Here is an 18107-nt window from a genome sequence, read left to right as displayed (position 1 = left end):
TTTGTGCCTCCCAACCTTCCCCCCAGATGTCCTTTTCTGTAAATTAGAACAGAAGTTATCTATAGATTGCTTTGATTCGATTGTGGAAAAGTCCACTGTTCTAGTGACCGACGTTCCCTTCCTCTCTCGAAACGCGGTGGGGTGGGGTGGTTTGTTGAGAGCGAAACACCATTTCTACCATTCCACGATTGAAAACTGCATTACCCCCAAAATTACTTCTTTTTGCATACGTATCTTGTGACTTCGGTACCACCATACTATTACTCTCTACCTAAGCAATGATAAGATTTTCCTGGATCCTCTCGTTTACCCGCTACGGGCGTTCAGTCTTGCGAGCGTCGGCCTCCTTCAAGCATACGCAACATCAAGTTCGAAAAGAGGGAGGGAGGGGGATGAGTATTAACTGATCAATTGCCCTTTTAGAACCACAAGAACATCTGGAAAAGAGACGACTTTTTCATGTTTAACACATTAAAATGTTTTTGCGACCATAGTAAACATAGTAATGTAAAACACAAAAAAAATGTTACCGGTAAAACGTCCAGCCTCGCTTTAATTGCCGGTACATGCGTTGCGGTTCATTTCAAGTCTTAACAAAAATCTGCAAATTATATACCATGTTAAGTTTATCTAATTACTATGCAAATAATGAAATAACGCTAGATATTTAGTGCTCATAACACACATGAAAAACGTACAGCGTCTTTCGAAATTTATAGCTTTTTACTTTTTACAGATTCAAATGGCCGAAGATGACGATTCCATACATAAATCGCTGCCTTACAAAGTTTACCAGGTAAGACTTCCATTAATTATTAATCTCGCCTTAAATCGGGATTCAGTGCGGTAATGATTATTTATACGCTTTTTAAAAGACAAGTCGTCGGTTGTACACTGCAGTTGTATTTTCGAATATTGTAATGTTGCTTATTCATTCTCGGAGAAAGTTGGCGTTCAAAAAAGAGTAACTAATAATGGGTTTTAATTCCGTCAGTGCTTTTGATGTGCCCAACAATAGTGTTGAGTAATGCCAGCTTTCTTTGTCTGCGCCAGATCAAGATTGTAACAATTTTTGCTTCTCGACTACGTATTCTCATGTTCATTATTCAAGGAGGAAAAAATCACGTAATTATACAGGTGGATTGTGTAGCCTTCATTTTTAATATCTGTAAGTTTGTACATTCAGTTTTGTTTTCGAATTAAAAAGTGTTCGTGCTTCAAGGTTTGCTCAATTTCTGCTTCTGAAAATGGGACTCGCTGGAGTAATTCTGCAAAGTATAGACATTTATTCACCACCACCAACGCTTGTGACCGACCTTCTCCAGATTGGTTACTACCACCCTCTCATATTCGTATCACACTACAATGTTCAGAATGTTACGTAGTTGGGTCGATAGTTCAACTGACTTCTAACCTGCGGAACACATTTCTAAAAATAACTTTATTTGCCCGTTCACAAAGAATAAACTACTATTTACAGCTTATCCTTCTACTAAACCAAATGGACAAGTGACATAAATGATAACTGGTGATGTTGAAAATTAGCAAGTATACGCAGACAATTAAATAATAAAAATTGCAATTTTACGAGCTCGGTTTAATGTGTTTCTCTTGGATTCAAAAAAAAAGAACGACCTGCGTTGTAACGTACATCTCGGAGTTGTCATACATTGCTAAATTTTAGTTTACTACTGCGCTTTCTTAGTTTGTTATCTACGCCTTCACCGAAGGTAAGTTTTATCTTCAAAATATTCGAGCCCAAATTACAACTTAGATAGAGTTCTCATAATTTTTCAATTTGGTATCCTAACGTAATTCGTTACGTTAGGTATTAATTGGAAATTCGTAATTTAATTCTTTAGAATTGTGGAGGAGGTTAAGATTGCTGAATTTCTCAATTTAATAAAATTAAAGTCTTATCGAGATTTTTTGTGGTCTTAGCTGCCGGACGTGCTTTAGAAAATTTTATAATCAGAATTTTTTGTTAAAAGATTTTGTCAGTGTCTTGCGCTTAATTGAGCTAACTGAAAATGTGCTTGTGAGTGGTTTAGTGACCGTTTGCTATTGCACATAGCATTTTTATTTCACCCCCAACGTGGGGCACAGCAATATGTTTACCTATTTTTTAGTTAATTATTCTCAGCATCGATGCGCATCGAGTTCTAGTCGTAAAACGTAATTTTTCTTTTCTCATTTCTTCAACTTTTAATTAACACTTGAAATATGTAAATCTAGGCACGAATAGAAAAAAAATCTCACCTGAAAACTCCATCTGGGTCGCTCTTTGGAGTTCAATAAACACAATTAATTGATTGACAATGAAGGAAATTATTTCCGAAACAATTTAAAAAAAAACAAAATCCCTGCAAAGAATCTTATAAAGCACCGCGCGCAGGCGGTCGACAAATAAAATAAGCAATATCCAAATTACAGCTTTTTTTCTTAATAATCTACATAATCTGGTCGTACAAGATTTGCGATATAAGGCGCACTTAACTCACACACGAACGTTGCCACCCTTTTAACTTCACGTTGCTTTCTGACACAGAATTAGATGACAAACAAAACTGACTTGACTGACAAAATATTCGATGACTCTTAGACCTTAACAAAAAATACCCGCTTGTACACTGCTTCCTTTTTTAACTCGACAAAACTTTTTCCGTAATTGGACAACACACGTTAAACTTCTCACATGCCTTTGGCCTCTGCGCAGATTTTTTATAGAAGATATCGGCCTCAACAAAACAAATCGGGTTCACTGCCAGTAATTTAGCATAAAAAATGCACAATCTGTTCAACAGTTCCGAAAACTAGCAGCAGCAGGCTCGCAATTCTTCGTTATATCTTATCAGCGATAAAACACGTGCGTCAATTAGTTTTCGCCTGATAAAATTCCTTGTCGCAACTGACCAGATGTGTCTTACTTGGAACACCTTATCTAAATTGAATAATTACAAAGCGATAAAATGAAATCGAAGAATTGCACGTCTCACATTCTAAGAGGAAAAGCAAATTCAAGTAAAACAAACCAACTCTGTGTTTATTCGTAAGCAATTCCTCAGATTTACTTAATGAATTGAAATATTCTCATATACAGGGTGTCCCGTCATTATTTTTTGTATTTATCGTCAGTAAATTCTGCTACTACTTTGTACAGTTGCATTTACGAAAGGTGAGCCAATTTCAAACGAGTTCTTTATTCTCTATCACATGTCAACGCATGAGCGAGAAAGAACTGGTAACAATTTGAAATAGTTGGCAATGAGTACACGAACTTGGAACACAGGTCTCACCTTTCGTAAATTCACCTGTAAGTGCAAAATGAGACCTTCTGTAGACTGTAATAGAGTCCTTACGAGGACAATGGTTGTGATGTTACTTTTCGAAAGTGCAAGATGATATGGTGAACTTCCTGGCGAAGATACTGCCGCCAAATCTTCTGTGGGCGATTTTTGGAGGCGCACACGAAAATTTTGTAAATCAAGTTATCAAGAGCGTGCCCACGGCATTATATCAAACTTCATCCTGATTTACGGCTTATTTTAGTTTTAAAAAAATTGAAATGAAACTGAAGCTGTAAAGATAGAAGGAAACAATTGAGATAGATTTTTCAAAAGTTTCTGCTCCAGTATTTGGGTTTACGAGATGCTTAACATTTTATATTTTAAAGATCATTTCCCCTTTTATTGTGTCAACTTTTATAGTGATTTCCTTGGAGATTTCCGCGATACAAATGTGGCCGCCTACAACCCTTAAAACTTCAGACCCTTCAACGTTAACATTACGTGTATAATGAAAACAAACATCACTGCGCAGATGAACACGCTTTCACCTACTGCCTTTGTATATGAAAATAAACTTTTTTAGGTTGTGATAACATACCCTCGTGCCATTAAATTTATAGACCATAAAGATCCGTCTGCGTATATTCATTCTGAGCAACTAGGTACGAAAACACAAAATTTATTTGTAAGTTGCGAGGAAAAATATGAGATAAAACAAATATTTGAAGAATAGGTCAGGAAAAAGCGTCCCTGACACAGTAATACAAACGCTTTTGTTTTTCTACGGCAATGTCTGCGAAACTATATACCTATGGCACTAAATTAACTCACTTATTATTGCCAAGTTTTCGAGTAATTAACATTGAAAAAAAATATACATCATTCATCTACTGCCAGAAACCTTTTCCAAAAACTAAAATTTAAAATGACCACTTGTGCGCCAAGTCGGTTGGGATACTACTAGATCGTGAAAAATACCAAGACACTTAAATTCGTGGGTAAATGGCATTATTAGAATCTTTCTGGAGTGTGAGAAATATGATACAATTTGATACGTTATGGCAGATCTAAACGCAATGCCGCTGTAGAGAGAAACGAGTGGTTTCGTGCCTTCCAGCATTTTCGTTTTTGTCTAATTAACTATAATTTCTCATGCAATACGTGTTTTAACAACACGAAATAAGAAAACATTCGATTGTTAGCGGTTATGAACTTATCAATATTCCGCGTCAAAATCGCATAAAAGAAAAACATTATGTAACCAATACATAACTACTTGTATTGAATGTTTAACATGCGGTTTTCGTTTTGTGGCTCGTTTGCCAGATTGTTTTTATTATATTCGAGGTTAATACTCTTGTCCGTTGCATAATTCTTAATAAGTGGAAATATAAGAAATAACTGGCGTTATTACCGGCAAAAACAAGGTTGCAAAGTGTAATAGGTAAATCTAAATTATACAGTACGGTCACATTTCATATGGAAACGTTGAAATGTAATTGCCAGGTTTTGTTTATAGAAAAAGTTCCGGAATGCGAATGTATTTATGCATTATTGGTTGAAAAAGATAATAATAATATTTTTTAATACGTCACAGTGTTGCAGACGGACCGATTTTAAACGATTACACTGTATCAATACAGTTTTTGTGTTGGTATAATTTTAGTTGACCTCAGTGAGCTAACCACAAAGTATAACAAAAACATTCCCTGGAAACAGAGTAATTTATCTCGTATAGTTTTAGATACAACGTAATCAAAAGACTGCATAATTGCTAACACGCAGATTGTCATATTATGGTAATCAGCTCGCGAAAATCCTTGTCCGATTTGGAATTTTTTGCAAACCACCGTGCAACCGTGTGCCCGTTTTCTCTGCATAAGTATAAAGCGTTCTTTTTACAAAATACCCAGAAAATAATTTTTTATCGGATGTTTCTTGAGCCGACAGGCGCTGATTAAGGTTAGGATCCGGAATGAAGGTTTGCTGCTTTTAGGTATCTACTAAATATATCGGAATAATTAAGCACATCATTGCATAAGGTTATAATCTAAAATGCAACCAGTTTTTGTGACCACATACTTTTACTGCAATCCGTGCTGTGTGTGTTAGCGTCGAGACGCTTATGCGTTCTCCCAATCGTTCGCTCGCTCACTCGATTGCTGCACGCCCATCTATTTAACGGACGGACCGATTACGTTGAAATTTTGCAAGTGGATTCTTTATCAAATTTGTAGGTCGTGAATTGGCAATGTAGGTCAAAAAATAAGGAAGGCCTTTCTCACTTTAGTTGGTCAACATATAGCAAGATTCTAACCTGAATCCCTGAGGTCTCTGTAGTCTAATAAAGATGGAAGGTAATATGTGATGACTGACCTTCGATTTATATGGATCATATTAAGTGGAAATGTTATCTTACTCCTAAGACGCTAATACACTACCTTAATAATTTACGTTTTTTTTAGTGACAATTCAACTCATGTATAAAAAATCGCATAAGCGGCAGTGAAATTGTCACTTTGACAGCGGCAAAAGTTACCTGCAACTTTTCCAGCGACAAATGCACTAGTGGTTTTTTCACTTATTCATTTTCGAACCAATTATCGCATTATCCTTTCCCATATGACTAGTTTGACGTCTGTCAGTAATTGATTAGTTATGTGAATTTCTTGTTCGTTAAATTGTCCTGCCGAATTACACTCGAGGTTTGTATTTAAACCGAGTAAATTTGTGTTGTTGCAATTCAAATCTGTTGCCTTTTAGCAATTGAACTCGAAAAACTGTCAACCTAAAAATTAGTTGACAGTTTTTCTCGTCTAATTGCTAGGCAACAGATTTTCATTACCTAAACAACCCAAATTTACTCGGTAAAATACAAACCTCTTGTGCAATTATAAGTGATAACAAAATACAAAAACAATGCTTTAGTTCGTATTTGCCAATGTCATCGAACTCCCGAGATTCCTACGTAGTGCAAAATTCCCCTAGGGCAAGGTCGGTGTTCTTTGATATGTGCAGTTTTTTTACGCGCAATAGAAAAATCTGTAATACCTATTATTGTTTTTGTATTTCTAAAAAATGTATAACTTATTAATACCGTTTTATTACCGTGTTTTCTTACCCACATTCACATATGGAATGTAGGCATATTAGCGAGCGATTTGGAAAGGGCTGTAAAACAACAACACTAAGTTAAAGTGAACGGTCTCTTCTGAGCTCAATAGGTTGCGACCTGAAGTTCAGTAATAATTAACGTCACAATCGATCGATGGTTATCATGATTTCAAATATAGATCTGCTATGTCAATATTTGAATTTATGTTTAGTAAAAAGGGGGAGCATCATGTAGTCGGAGAAAATATGAATATTAAAACAGGCTTCCGCAGACACAACGGAGTTATAATCGTTAAGTGAATCTCAAGCAAACGTAACTACAATTAAATTGTATCGAAAGCCAATATATAATCAAACGTTAAATCAGGGAATCGACGAAAATAACAAAATTTACCTTTGAACTTCGGGTCGCAATCTTTTGAGCTCAGAAAGCCGCGTTCTGCAAATCTGTAACAGATTCACAACAAGCAACTAAAGGGTTAGTGAATCGCGCTGCACATAATATTGCGAAATAGAAATGCTAACGTCTGACACGGAGGATAAAGGTATGCTAAAACTGTAATCAATATTCAAAAACAATCAATAATTCGAATGACTTTACACTAGCAATAGCAAAATTTGTCCGACTACGACTGTCCCTACAGTTTTTTTTATTTTTTTTTTATTGGACATACTTCAGTTCATGCAATACAAGCAATTCAAAGATAAACAAGATAATGTCTAATATGAGTCGAGTCTTAGGAGTAAACAAACAACGTACCTAAGAATCGTAGATATCGGCTTCGGTCAAAGGCTTCGGTAACTTCACAAACTAACTCACAAAGCAACGGGAGCTAAAATCTCACATATCACAAACTAATATAAAGGTTATAACGTAATCAAACTATCCGGAATAAATCTTCTTAGTCACAAAGTAATGGTAGACAAGATCGGTTGTCGGTAAAATCAAATCTTCGGTAACGACAAAAACAAAGTACGTAATATCAGGTATAACGGAGCGCTATACACCCGTAATTTTCTCCAAGGTTTCTTTAATATACTTGCGGTTACAATTCAGGAACAACTTAATTCGGTCACAGGTAGAATCCACTTTTTGATAGAATCGAAGCACAATTTTTCCCAGCCGGTAATGTAGAAACATCCAGGCGTCGTTCGTCTCTCTTGCTGTGTTACTAAAATGGCGAGTCCAAATAAAAATGCTAAATCGTCACCGTACTGCCTGGGTGATGCGTAATATCCAAGTAGAGTAGCTCAACGTAAAAGTTAATAAATAAAAAAGAAATAACGATGAGAAACTTAAAAGAAAATTGTAAGCAAGGGGTGAGAAAAGTTAAAGCCCTAAAAAAATAACACGTATTAAGGAAATAATGCTGGGTAATCAAGTAACATACCTTGAATTGTTCAAATATAAATACTACTACGTAACAACGTTTCAATGGAGCCACCATAGACATCAAAGAGAAAGAAAGAAATCACTTCAAAGAACAATAAATTCTATTAAAGGTAAGGCCGTGACCAGTAAAAATAATGGCGTACCAAGAGATGCAAGTAATCAATTCGAAGGCAGAACTGTGCGCAATACTGAATTAAAGAAGGGATAGCAACGAGCTCTGCCGGCGAAGGAAATAACTAGGTGAAAGAAATCTATTACTCGAGAATAAAGAACTACGTAAAAGGAGTACTACAACAAGAATAATTTACACTATAGAAATTAACTTACATTTTAACTAGTGGATTGCAAAGAAGATACGTAGATGACCTATTTAAACAGCCTACCTACCTACATACAGCCTAACGGGCCCCGTTGTACATCCAAAAAATTGGCATACATTTCTCGACCATCCTAGAGAATGAGATCCGCTTGTAATATACGAAAAAATTCGTTTAACATCCCCGAAAATTCCCATGTTTCTTAAATCGTTAATATTCATGTTTAGTGGTACCCAAAAATTGGCATTCTTTTAGCAACCGTTCGAAGGAGGTCCGACTCCATTGTACAATATACTATTGTGTAACATCCATGAAAAAAAGATTTCAAATGCCCTTTATGTTAAAACTTTTAAGACTCATCTTTAGTTCTACCAAAATAATTGGCATTCATTTTGTCACTGCCCGAGGGGGTGAAATCCGCCCTTAACGTACAAAACAAAATTTGCTAAAATCGCTAAATGCAGAAGCAAATCTACAGAGTTTGGCAGCACCATCCATCATCCGTCGATGAAAGTCTGGAGCTCGTGACTTCATCTAAACGGATTGCGGATAGGAAGTCGAATGATTTACTAACTGAAATTTGCAACCCCATTTTAAGAAGAAATAACATCGTGCCTACGTTGGCGTATTAAGAGCGAACGGGATTTCGCGCTGACGCAAAAAGTCACAAGCGATGCATATTTCAATTAATTTTATTCCGATAAAACAGCATCTGCATATTTAAACTGGAAAGAGATTGAAATAAATGGCTCTTATAGTGATTCTAATATCTGTATTATTTGTACAGTACAGATATAGAATGTGGGTAGGTCTTGTTCTTAGTTTGATAGTATATCAGTAGGAGTAGTTTATCATCTTCACGACACACCTCATTCCATATTTAGGCACGTTATGTTTATGTGCACGTGGTTAGTCGGAGGATCAGAAAGAAGAAAATTAGGTTTTATGGATGATGAAAGTAAATCCTCTGTACGCCATGGCCGATTTTTTGACCCGAAGAAAACCGGGATGGCAACTGGGTCGTGATTAAACGGTCGATAAACAAATCTATTGGAAATTTAAACAGTTCACTTCACATGTGTTGCTTGCTTGACACTTTACAGAGAAGTCCTGTTTATTATATAATCCGTCGTCACTTTTTCCTAAACTTGGAACGCGTTAAACAAACATCGTAGAAGATCTTAGGAGTTTCAGTTCGCTGATTTTCTACAATGGAATAAATGCATCTCGAGCTTATTCACTTTAATATGTTGCCTTAACACCTGCTCGCTCTATATATAATTTTAACGAATTCTTGGCAGTAAAACACAAATGCAGATTTGAAATGTGAAAATGCCTCCATTCTCCTATTTCACTAAAGCGTCTATTTTTAATCCTAGGGAAACGTTAATCATTCATTTTTGAAGGTACTAACTGATGAGTCGTAAAGTGGTCAATTAATAAATAAATTTCTTTTTATCTTACGTTTCGTTGTATTAGTCATGAGCATTTTTTTAAGCGGAAGTCTTTTCTACTCGATATATTTGGCATGTGACGTGGGTGGAAGACGAAAATTGATAGTTTGGTGAATTACACGGCCGGGATATCTCGACGGAACAGAAGAGAAATGAAGGTATGGCTGACTTGAAAATGGGACGATTTACACGAGCGCATAGCCATATTTGTTGACACGCTGACAGCCTTTTTAAATTGCTGTTCCGTAATTTAAATGTTAACGTATTGTGCCTAGTTGATTGATTGGTTTGCCTTTTAGCCTATATCGAAATAATCGTGATTTAATTTCACCAAAATTGTTTGTGCTGTAACGGAATGTGTTCGCCAACCGAATTAATTTGAATTTTAAATAAAATTTCTCCGCGGCACATTTTCGTTTCTACACAAAACTGAAAATCCAATTAACAGTTTACACTACGTGAGGAAGATTTGCACTTTTGAAACTCTCTCGAGTTTGTTGAAATCAACTTCATATAAAATAATCATTAAAAAAAACTGTTTCATCATATGGCAGATAGAAATTGCCTTTTTTTGCATGGCCACCTCACTATTATGTAAATTACATATAACTTATTAAATTTAAGATTAGAATATAAAAACCAGGAAAACCAAGATGTTTCGAAAACTATTAGAGATAGTTATAGGGATTATTATCAAAAGTTGAAGGTTTTTGGAGGAGCTAAACGATGACAGAAAAATATACAGGGTGTTCCATTTAAAAAAGTGAGATTTTTAATATGTAGTTTTGCAACTTTGGACCTACCAAAAAAACACCCTGTAAGCTATATTTTTAATGTTTCATAGTAGATGTATTTATTTGCTTTTATTTAACCCAACCCTTAAAATGTACCATTTGGGCGCTATACTTTGTGGGCGCACCCTGTATAATTCCAAATATTTTTAAAATGTGGAGAATATTCAACCATATCATAATACAAAAGCACTCTATCGAAAAATCTTATCTTCAAGGCATTAAGTTACTCCGCGCAATCGTTGACTAACCGTGTACTTACATATTTGTAATAAAAAATGCTACTCAATGTACTGTAACGTAAATTTAATTCCGTCGTTTATTTATAACTATTAATTAACAATATATTTACAACAGTCTTAAAATTGATTAATCTATAACAGTAATTACAATTTATCACTAACAATTTACATCATAACAAGAACGCATCGAAGTAGAAATTATAACTTGTAACGCAATCCGATTTGTTTATATAGTAAAGTCGAGTGTTTCCGAGCGATCGCGAACATTCTAGAATAAAATAGGTACCTCATATTTCTCGGAAAGATTATATCACACCCGCCTTCGTTCTTTGTCACCGATGACTAATGTTTCATGGCGCCTCGAAGTATCGACATTTTTAGACTTCTTACCGTTATATAAGGGTTATAATAAGCAAATAAAGTGGATGACGATTTCTCCGAAACAAACCGTTGCAACAGTGTCTTGTAGATCTCAAAAAGCGACAATGAGAAAGTGTTTTTTTTGTCTGTTGTGACGAAGAAAACTGGAGGAAATAAGAAACCCAGCTCCAGCTGCTCTCGGTGGTAGGGGTGGTTCGACGATTCTGGAAGAAATAGCTATAAATGTTCCCAAAATTTAGGCGCCACTAATTTTTCGATAGTTCCAAGCCGTACAGGAAAAAAATTAGAAATCTGTTCCTGTTGGTCTGGAAATGCAGGGGTAAAACTATAAAAAAAAAGAAATAGAGAAAGATAGCGGGAAAGAAAAGGTATTTATTCTTCAAGGAAATCAAGAATTTAACACAGATATTGTAGGGCGAATGATGATGGTTGATAATGGCACGGAATGATAACAGGGAAATAACGGCAAAAAAAAAGAAAACGGTACGAGATCTCGTCTCACAGTAAACAATAAAATTTGACTAAATTACTTATTATGATGTAGGGTGGCTGAATTAATGTGATGGGTGTTTTTTTTTAAATAAACTTAACGGTTTTTTTAAGGTAAATAGATAACTTAGCTGTTCTGGCTCCTGAAATTGTCCAGCAGTTGTTCGGCGGACTTGGCGGTGGTAGACCAGTGGCTAAATACAGGGCAGATTAAGGATAGGGATGCGGGTAGAAGGGAACAAGGAAAAAGAAATTTGAGGGTATCGAAAGAAGATTGAAGACTGAAGACGGACGACTGTAGATTGAAGACGGACGACTGAAGATTGAAGACGGACGACTGAAGACTGGAGATGGACGAAGACGAAGATTTCTTAGTAGTAGATAGGTACGTATAACAAGTATAGACAAAAATAACTAAAACTACAAGGCCCTAGAACAAAAACCTAACATTACGAGCTACAACTATCACAAAAAGGCTACTTACGAGATGGTGTGGGCCTTAACGTAGAGACAATATATAGATATGTATGTAGGCTCAATTAAATTGGTGGACGGTGAAATAAAGCTCGGATCCTAAGAGACAACGAAGAAATAGAAAAGGATACAGACAACAAAAATACTTACACAAGGGTTGAAATCCGGCGAGCAAGGGTAACATATATATATTGGTTGTAGGTAAGTTCACAAATACAAATGCGCTTCCTCTTCCACTCTTAATCCCCAAAATAGGGTTTCCAAGGAAGAAATACCAATTCCTGGTAATGAGTGGAGACTTTATGACGAGGGTAGAAATCCCAAAATTGTCGGATAAAAGCGGCTGCAAAAATTCCGCACCTCACAAGCACACCATACAATTGACAATTGACCAAAACGGAAACGAAAACGTAGAAGATTTTGAAAAAAACGAACAGTAATACCAATAATTAAGGAACATAAAAAGCTAGCGGGAAAAGAAGAATAGGTTTTTGAACAGAGCGGGAAAGAATAGCGTAGTTTACAAGAACTGACAATAGATGACACTGAAAGCGGACCATCAGAGGCGTAACATGGAATAAAATAGTACACATAAGCTTCGAACATTAGAATAGTGAAAACAGTAAGGAAAGAAAAAGCGTTTAAAGCGTGAAAAGGTAAATACAATTATAAGAAGAGAGCAAGAATCCAAAGAAGCGAAGAAATCGAAAGAAGAAATTTAAGAAAATAGGCACGCCTATGTGATGAAAATCAAAACAAAATAAACAAATTCCTAACCTAAAAATCAAAATAACTAAAGCAAAACTAAACTAAAAATGGACCTGTAACAAATAGCAGAAAAAAAATAAAAACGAAATCGGTAAATTTCAGGAATAAAGTGAAACGATAACGATCCGCGCACCGCTTTTCACGGAGAGGACTGGGAGGAGAGGCGAGCAAAATCAAGTATTCCGAAAATAAATATAAACCTAAAAATATTAACCACAAATAATTTCAAATAAATTTTCTTCCGTTTAATTGCTACATCTACATGCTGCTTTTGTTTGGAAATCTTTCTTAGTAGTTAGTAGTTTAATTGTTATTACTGTTTAGAAAAAAATAACATGTGGTATAGTGTATAGCTTCCCCAACTCGGTAAGGTAATAAATCTCGTCGACCTACTAAAAATGATGAGACAAAAGAAGGAAATATCAGATAATAATTAGTATTTTAAACCTTCCGGGCAATAGTTCTCACTTTTCATCCAACTTTAATGACCAAATTATATAATATTTGAATAGAAATCGATACGCTAACCATATATGAACAAAATGTCAATTCTACAATTGCTACGCAACAAATTAATTTAATATCGTTATAACACTTTTCAGAAAAATGATAAATAATTTAAAGCACAGTGTATCGTCGAGGCGGTTTTTGTTGTGCATTAAATTTATGCACATCGCCATTTATGTAGCAAACTGGCGCGGAATTCTGCTCGTATTTCTGATTATGTGGAAAAAGACCTGTCACGCGTTATTTAATTATGACATCATTATTCCACTGCTCTAAATAAGTAATTTCACTTAGGTTTCTAGAACGGCATGTGGGGAAAAGGAGTTCCCATGAACGTTCGATAACTTACGGAACGTGTAAGCTGAATCCGGGATAAAAATACGAAATATGGGATGTTGATCAAGTGGGGAAGTGCAAGTTTATATTATGAGAATCCTCCCAATGCAATTTGTTAGTTGTATTTTGCTGACTCGCTATAGCTACATTACTTCAAAGATAAATCCCTTCATCTATTTTTTAATAGTAGCTTTTGGTCCAAGTTATTTCAGAGGAATCTATTCGTACTGAATTTTTAAAAAAATTTCAAAAACTAAAAAATGGATGATTACGAGCAACATTCACCCGCAATAAATTACGGTAAGTATTTATATGTATCATAAGGGTGACTATAATGTAAAACGTTTCTCAAAACTATTTAATAAACCGTTTGTCTTTAAAACTATGAAATAAAAATGTCGTCTACTTACATTGAAATTGAGACGAATAAAAATCATGAGAGGTTTATGTATCGTAAAAGTTATTACGCCTGAAAATTAGTAATATCTGTCCGCCTCAGACTCATAATCATAATATACACATGTCAATATATTTGCTTTGTGCTTGTGCGCGTTTTCACAATAGAATCACTATACACTGAGCAGGTAATATCTTAAGATAATTTATTGAAGACTTTCCGAGTATCTTTCCTTCAAATAGGCAATTATAATCTTGATGGATAAAAATCACAGATATGATACTAAAAATTGTAATTGTCAACAGAACTAATGTTGCATTTCACTAAAATGCAACAAAATAATTAATGGGAAGATTTGAAATTAATTAGAAACTGGATTTGCACATGTAAAACAAAAACCCCAATAATACAGGGTGCGACATAATGGATTCTCACATTTTAATAGTAAATAAAAAAGTACCAGTAAGATAGAACAATCTTTTTTACTCTTTAACAAATGTGCATTTTAAGGTTTATTGCCTAGGTTTCAATAATTATATCCTCTAGGTGACGTCCATCACTGGCGGAATGTCTTTAGGACTGCTCAACGGAGAGCTCTGGACGGCAGCGATGTTTTCTGGCCTCAATTCTTGAATTGCAGGGAGTAGAACTTCCTAGGGAAGTGGGCGTGGTTTTCTACCAAATGTGTCATACTGTATTCTTGAAAAAATATTAAGGGAGGGAGCTGCTCCCAAGAGAACTAGAAGTTCCCCTACTATTTACCGAGAGAAGAAGCAAACTTAACCTAGAATCGGTAGTGTGTTCATATCGGTTAGGAACTTAAGTTTGGTGATAACAATTTAATATAAGTATTTAAAATGAATATAGACGATTTTAATTTAATATTATTGAATGACATTATTAATGAGAATATTGAGGAAGCAGCAGCACATGTGGCTATTGGGAGGGACGTTTTGTCTCAGACCAATCCATTTGAATTATCGGACAGAAAATTTGTTCAGTTGTTTAGGGTGGATAAGGACCTGTGTCATGAAATAATTGACATGGTTAGCCCCTTTTTAATTCACCCTTCAAGAACCTCTGCTTTGTCTATACAAACCAAGGTAGATAAGAAAATAGTATAGTTGCTTATCAAAGCATGCTCACATACCTAGACTTATTTATTCGTTTTATGCGAATGGAAATGTTAATTATTATCTATTTATGTAGGTACTTGCTGCTTTGAGGTTTTATGGTTCAGGCAGCTATCAAGAAATTACTGGCTCAAACAGTTTTGTGGCCATTAGCCAGCCTTCAGTTAGTCGAGCTGTAAATGAAGTCACAAATGCCTTGAATCGGCCTGAAATTTTAAACAATGAAATAAGGTTCCCTCAAAATGTTGAAGAGTTACAAAATCTTCGAACTAAGTAAATATAAATATTAATTTCTATTTGTAGCAATTTAATTCTGGTCTTTTTTATTTATAATTTTTCATTTAACTTTTTTTAGGTTTTATGAAAAGTATCGATTTCCTGGGGTAATTGGGTGCATTGATTGTACTCATGTGAGTGTTGTAGCTCCACATGCTAATGATGAGCATGTTCCTGAGCATATATATGTGAACCGGAAAAATTATCATTCACTTAATGTACAACTGGTATGTTTATTAGAAGGAAAAACCAAAAATTACTGACATATACTCTTCTTTAAGATTTGTGATCACAACCTGAAAATATTAAATGTAATTGCAAGATTCCCAGGTTCTACTCACGATGCACACATTTGGAGACAATGTGCAGTCTCCAATTTAATGGAACAGTTATATAGGAGAGATCCTGCAAACGTTTTTCTCTTGCTAGGCGACTCAGGTGAGGCTTGGGAGAATGTAAAAAAAACGAACATAAATACCTGACTTGTATAGTACAATATTGTGATTAATTAATTTTAGGATATCCTACTCGCCCATGGTTATTAACTCCGATATTAAATCCTGAAAACCCTGGACAACAACAGTATAATGAAAGAGTATGTTCTGTAAGGTCCATCATTGAACGGTGTAATGGTGTACTTAAAAATCGATTTAGATGTTTATTAAGGTATCGCACTTTACACTATCACCCAACAACAGCTGCCAAAATTGTAAATGCATGTTGTGTTCTCCACAATTTATGCATTGTTAGAAATACACCAGAACCAGATGATCCTCATATAGAAGAGCCTGATTATGGCATGTATAATATACCAAACTTTAACAATAACATCCAACGGGTAGTTAACCCTGATTTGGCAGCTGCAAGGGATTTGCAGCAGAACATTATTGCAAATCATTTTAATGAGTAAGTTTGATTGTACATAATAGTTAGTTAATGTTAATACAAGAGTAAGTACTTTTTTGTTAATTCATAAGTATGTTACATAGATCTAAATTAGTATTATATTACGATTGTTAGGCGTATTCAAGTATCTTGTCTTTAGTTTATAGGTAGGAGTTAAAGATGTTTAACCAGACAAAATCATTTAGGTATATACTTACTAATAATAAAATAATAAATTCAGCAAAATAAATAATGTAATTCTAAAAAAAAACAGTTCACCAGATTGTTATCACAGGAAAAAAAATCAATCTGTTTCTACATCACTCGCTAAATCAATAATAATCTATTTGGAAGACATTTTAATTAAAGAATTTGAAATTTCTGACAAAACTTTAAAATTTTCTTGATGATGCTTTTCACTAGCATCTATTTTTTGTTTATAATAATTTGCTTTATTTTCACAGTGCTTCTTCATTACTTCTAACTTTTTCTCCCTGTACAGTTCGGTAGAAAGAATGCCTTTCTGGCTTATTGCAAGAAATTTTTTATTATTCGATATTGAGTCGGCCAACCTTGCCGACTTTGTGTATCGATTTTTCATACCCTTCATCGGCTGTTTTTTAGCCGATACAGGTACTGGATCTGCTTTACTTGTTGAAGGTAAAGATAAACTGTAATCATGGTGTAGCATGATATCCTCCCCTACTTCATCAGGCATGGCATTTTTCTGCAAGATTTCCATAGATTCCTCTATTACCTAGAATGGTGAAGATTATAAGATAATTACAACATATTATCAAAAATTAGTTATACTTGGAAATTATGTACGTATTATATTTCTTATCATTTTATGGTGAAAAAATAAATTCAGATTTACACAAAATCATGCACATATGGAATTATTTTATCAACTCCAATTCAAATCAATATGAAACGACATTAATATTCCTTAACCGCCAATAAAGCTGTTCAATAATTAGGTACTTACAGTACTTGAGTGTGCTGGCAATTCTGTGGTTTCACTTGATCTTCCACTTATAATAGTGTCAAATATAATGTCCGGTTCGGGTACATCCTCATTTCCTTCGATTGCAACAGGTGTAATTATTTCTAAGATTTTGTCGTCAATTGATTTATCGTCACAGGTCTCTGGGTCGGGAGGAGATAATGGTGGACCACCTCCTGTCCCTTGACTATATCGTTGCTCCTTAGTCTTTCTACTTTTGACATTCTTTTTAATATCCGTCCATGTCTGTTAATAAAGTTAAAGTTTAAAATATGTAGAATGAAATTTGCAGTTCATTTACTAAAATCTCGACTGAAATTATGCTGTCCCCAAGGGACCTAGTCTACACAAAACATACCCAAACAACCTACCTTTCTCCACTGCTTCCAATCCTTTGTAGCCCCTCCAGGAATTGCGTTTAGCATGCAGGTTACCTCTTTCCACAATGCCATTGCTACTGCATTTGTATAAGTGCCGGTTAATTTGCCCTTATACATGTCAGGCCGGGCGTATACAAAATTTACCAGGGTCTCTTTCTGTTTAGAACTCAATTGCCTAGATTTCACATCCATTTTAAAAGATAAACAATGAAATGTAAAATGACTTAAAATGTAAACAAAACGTTACTGAAAATGAGGTTAATGAAAAAATATGGAATGTCAAAAATTTCCTGCGACTCTATTGGTTGACTAAACTGGCAACGTTGCTCCCCAGGTACTGCTCCCTCCTTTATGTTCCCTAGCGCTTTCAATATTTCAAGAATGTGACATTTTCCTGTCGGGGAATAGAAATGAGGGAACATTCCCTGAAAGCTCCCCGGGAGCACTCCCTTCTCTTTGCTTCAAGAATAGGCGTCC

The 18107-nt window shown here is 35.1% G+C and overlaps 3 protein-coding genes and 1 long non-coding RNA gene across 10 annotated transcripts in view; 3 read left to right on the top strand and 1 right to left on the bottom strand.

Moving 5' to 3' along the window:
• LOC116177335 overlaps positions 1-18107 on the top strand; it is a 334411-nt gene that overhangs the window by 9249 nt on the left and 307055 nt on the right. For all 6 annotated transcript variants that reach the window (XM_031496291.1, XM_031496292.1, XM_031496290.1 and 3 more), the window contains exon 2: positions 737-796. In XM_031496291.1, coding sequence (XP_031352151.1) covers positions 743-796 — 54 coding nt within the window. In that variant the 5' untranslated portion in view covers positions 737-742. The remainder of the gene's footprint in view (positions 1-736; positions 797-18107) is intronic.
• Positions 11817-12316, top strand: LOC116177346. Its single transcript, XR_004146654.1, has 3 exons — positions 11817-11853; positions 11903-12143; positions 12198-12316. It is a non-coding gene; the product is annotated as an uncharacterized LOC116177346 (long non-coding RNA).
• Positions 14600-16298, top strand: LOC116177343 (putative nuclease HARBI1). Of its 2 annotated transcripts, none has more exons than XM_031496306.1 (5): positions 14600-15053; positions 15160-15356; positions 15439-15586; positions 15641-15797; positions 15878-16298. In XM_031496306.1, exons 1-5 carry the CDS (start codon positions 14808-14810, stop codon positions 16267-16269), a joined length of 1140 nt encoding a protein of 379 aa, XP_031352166.1. In that variant the 5' UTR covers positions 14600-14807; the 3' UTR covers positions 16270-16298. The 2 variants fall into 2 exon arrangements, 1 of the variants encoding a protein (XP_031352166.1); XR_004146653.1 differs by having other exon boundaries at positions 14729-14743; positions 15878-16019.
• Positions 16566-18099, bottom strand: LOC116177344. The gene is made up of 3 exons (XM_031496307.1): positions 17622-18099; positions 17233-17496; positions 16566-17001 (listed from the first exon to the last, which is right to left on the bottom strand). Exons 1-3 carry the CDS (start codon positions 17820-17822, stop codon positions 16588-16590), a joined length of 879 nt encoding a protein of 292 aa, XP_031352167.1. The 5' UTR covers positions 17823-18099; the 3' UTR covers positions 16566-16587.

The sequence above is a fragment of the Photinus pyralis genome, unplaced genomic scaffold (genome assembly GCF_008802855.1).
Source record: "Photinus pyralis isolate 1611_PpyrPB1 unplaced genomic scaffold, Ppyr1.3 Ppyr1.4_LG7, whole genome shotgun sequence".
In the NCBI taxonomy this organism is placed as follows: Eukaryota; Metazoa; Arthropoda; class Insecta; order Coleoptera; family Lampyridae; genus Photinus; species Photinus pyralis.
Note: the sequence above shows the minus strand (reverse complement) of the source record. Positions and strands in the feature narration are given on the sequence as shown.